We start from the raw sequence: 3,663 nt of genomic DNA, 5'->3' as shown, positions 1-3,663 counted from the left end.
TGGCTTATAACCTATTATATACTATGTGTCTTGTTAGGGAGTTGTGTAGTGTTGTAATGGGTCTAGTTAGTGGCTGTTGCAGAATGTGAACAGGTGTTGTGTCTCTCTCTGTGCTTGTGTCTCAAATTAAACACTACTCCCTGTATAGTGCACGACATGTGGAATAGTATTTAGGAAGCAGCCTGTGTCTGGGGAAAACTCTGATCCACCTTAACACAGCAACAGCTGCTGGGGATCAGGTCTGCTCTATGGAAGAGCACTGCCTTGCCTTACTTTGACAAACACACTATAGAGGAGGAGAGAGACATCGAGAGATCAAACAGAAAGAGAGACGGACAGAAAGAGAGACAGAGGATGAGAGGGAGAGAGAGAGCTGGCAGGCAGGCAGTGTTTTTAGGGGTTTAGGGGTACAAATCTCTCCTTCATCTGTGGCTCTGAACACAATTTAACTGAACAAGCTCTGGAAACCCTAACATCTGAGTTCCTGCCTGCCCACCTGTTAGAGCAGGTGTGTGTGGGTATGTGTGTGTGTATGGTATAATGTTTCCTCTATAAAGGACACCGTGTGTGTTTGTTTGACCCTAGTGTAGTGAGTGTTGGGGTTAGAAGTGGCGACATGAGGATTTGAACAGGGTCTGTCACACTGTGCAGCCATACATCATCTGTCCAGTACTAATCTCGTTCCCAGACACTTTCACCCAAAGTCTGGTTTACCAACGCATCAAACTCGGCCTTCGTTAGCCAATACAAAGAGCCAGGAGAAACTCCCGCCGCAATAGACATTGGCTTAATCAGCATAATCTACCAACCAATCATCTTCTATGACGCCTTCCCCCTAACCCTATCCTGTACGCTAGCACACCACAAGCACAGAGCCACTCTTCGCAGTCGTGTGATTTGCTTAAATTAACTTCTTTGAGATAGGGGGCGGTATTTTGACGTCCGGATGAAAAGCTTGCCCAAAGTAAACTGCTTGCTACTCAGGCCCAGAAGCTAGGATATGCATATAATTGGTTCTGGCTAGAAAACACTCTAAATTTTCTACAACTGTTAAAATAATGTCTTTGAGTATAACAGAACTGAAATGGCAGGCAAAACCCAGAGGACAAACCATCCCCCCAAAAAAAATGTTCATCCTACCACTGATTTCAATGGTTGGCACTTGTATAATAGGGCAAAATAGTCTTTAGAAAGAGTTTCAAGAGTTTCAGCCTGGTTTTTGGAAAAATGAGCCAGAAATTTGAGTTTTTCTAGGTGGGTCCCATTTTGGCTGTAGTGTTTCCAAGCGCGTGAATGAGAACGCGTTCTTTGGTATTTTTCTCCGGTAAAGACAATAATGATTCTCCGTCTTAAATGTTATCATTTATTTGCGTATTAGGGTATGTTTATTTGCGTATTAGGGTACCTAATGTTTGATTACAAATTTTGATTGACTTGTTTGGATAAGTTTATCGGTACCGTTTGGGATTCACTTTGTATGCATTTTGAAGGAGGGAAAACGAGTGGATTATTGACTGAAGTGCGCCAGCTAAACAGAGTTTTTATGGATATAAAGAAGGAGTTTATCGAACAAAAGGACCATTTGTAATGTAACTGGGACCTTTTGGAGTGCCAACAGAAGAAGATCTTCAAAAGTAAGGCATATATTATATCGCTATTTATGACTTTCATTCCGCAACTCCCTGGTTGAAAATGATTTGTTATGCATTTGTGTGATGGGCGCTGTCCTAAGATAATTGCATGGTTTGCTTTTGCCGTAAAGCCTTTTTGAAATCTGACACGCTGGATTAACAAGTTAAGCTTTATTTTGATGTATTGCACTTGTGATTTCATGAAAGTTTCATATTTATAGTCATTTAATTTGCATTTGGCGCTCTGCAATTTCACTGGATGTTGGCCAGGTGGGACGGTAGCGTCCCACTGATCCGCAAGAAGTTAAATGATGACAAATACTTTACTCAGTAGGTCACTCCCATAGAATTCTATGGTTACTCCCACTAAGGCCAATTTTGAGTGGTTGATATCCCAGACTTTTATGTGCTGTGCACAATAGCCTGCAGGTGAGGTTAGTCCAGTGCCAACCTGATCCATAGATTTAGGGCAATATTTTTGTGCGAAGTGCAAAAAATACCATAAACCTCATTATATTCATGCACTGTGTTTAATCTGTGTGTTTAATCTGAAAATGTTCTTCAACGATGTCCGTTATAAGGAGCGGATTATGTAAGGGATAATCAACGAGAGGCTGTGTGTTCTATGGAAAATAATAAATGACTTGGAAGGTGTGTTCCACGAACGCATAGAGCCCTGAGTTGATTATCTCTTATATACTGTACCATGGCTATAATTTAACACATTTCCGCTCAAAATGTTTTTATTTGCCAGTAGAAATGTGTTCAATATCCACTGAAGTAGGAAGCAAGTTTACTAGATAGCTACAGTAGTTGCCTTGGTAACCAAACAGACTTGCTAGTTTAGCTAACCAAACCATCAGTCCTAGCTTGCTATTATGAAAATCTAATTCAACAATGTGAATAATGTTTTCAATTTGATTTTGCTACCCAAAGCAGTATGGAACATAAGAATGAACTATAGCCATTGAATTGTACCGTGCTGATATACCGTGCGTTATAGGGAAATAATGCACGCTCTAGAATGGCCTTCAATCAGAAACAAATATTTAACAATGCCATGGTCTAATTGAAAAAACGGAGCAATATATAAATAGTTTCCTCTTCAAAATGCACATTGTTGAAGAAAAGTTTAATTGAATTCCCATGATAATGAGGTTTATGGTAAGTTTTCCACTTTGCAGTGACTCTGGTGGTAACCATACCCACACTATACAATAATCACTCAGTGTGTGTGTGTGTGTGTGTGTGTGTGTGTGTGTGTGTGTGTGTGTGTGTGTGTGTGTGTGTGTGTGTGTGTGTGTGTGTGTGTGTGTGTGTGTGTGTGTGTGTGTGTGTGTGTGTGTGTGTGTGTGTGTGTGTGTAAGTCAGACCTGCAGATGGAGTTTGAAGAGCTGGTGTCCAGCGCCAGGAGACTAAGTCTCAGCAGCACAGAGGAGCAGAAGAGAGGAAGCATTGCTAATGCTGACTCCAGGATGGACCGCAAGAGAGAGGTAAGACAGCTACGTTGATTCAGAGAGAAGTAACACAATGACCCAATTCTACTGAGCTGGGTCGAGCCAAGTCAAGCTAATCTGCACCAGGCTGGCCTGGTTATGCATCCACTGTAGTTGACAGAACCCTGCTGGAACGCTGGAAAGAAAATATCTGAGCCAGAACAGTACTGTTTGGGTCGGCACCATAGTGTAAAAATGGTAAAGGTGTCAAAGTGTGTGTGTAGTTATCATGTGTACTTGTAATGTGTTGTGTGTTTAGTATTAGTTGTAATGTGTTGTGTGTTTAGTATTAGTTGTAATGTGTTGTGTGTTTAGTATTAGTTGTAATGTGTTGTGTGTTTAGTATTAGTTGTAATGTGTTGTGTGTTTAGTATTAGTTGTAATGTGTTGTGTGTTTAGTATTAGTTGTAATGTGTTGTGTGTTTAGTATTAGTTGTAATGTGTTGTGTGTTTAGTATTAGTTGTACTGTGTTGTGTGTTTAGTATTAGTTGTAATGTGTTGTGTGTTTAGTATTAGTTGTAATGTGTTGTGAGTT

The 3,663-nt window shown here is 40.6% G+C and overlaps 1 protein-coding gene across 1 annotated transcript in view; it reads left to right on the top strand.

Moving 5' to 3' along the window:
* Positions 1-2,783: 2,783 nt before the first annotated feature.
* The window catches only part of LOC139403862 (protein FAM227B-like), a 16,653-nt gene continuing 15,773 nt past the window's right edge, over positions 2,784-3,663 (top strand). The window contains exons 1-2 of the mRNA XM_071147028.1: positions 2,784-2,795; positions 2,999-3,124. Of these exons, the coding sequence (XP_071003129.1) occupies positions 2,784-2,795; positions 2,999-3,124 (138 nt within the window). The remainder of the gene's footprint in view (positions 2,796-2,998; positions 3,125-3,663) is intronic.

Source organism: Oncorhynchus clarkii, unplaced genomic scaffold (genome assembly GCF_045791955.1).
Source record: "Oncorhynchus clarkii lewisi isolate Uvic-CL-2024 unplaced genomic scaffold, UVic_Ocla_1.0 unplaced_contig_3708_pilon_pilon, whole genome shotgun sequence".
Taxonomy (NCBI): domain Eukaryota; kingdom Metazoa; phylum Chordata; class Actinopteri; order Salmoniformes; family Salmonidae; genus Oncorhynchus; species Oncorhynchus clarkii.
The sequence above is the reverse complement of the archived record's forward strand: the minus strand, read 5'-3'. Positions and strand labels throughout refer to the sequence as shown.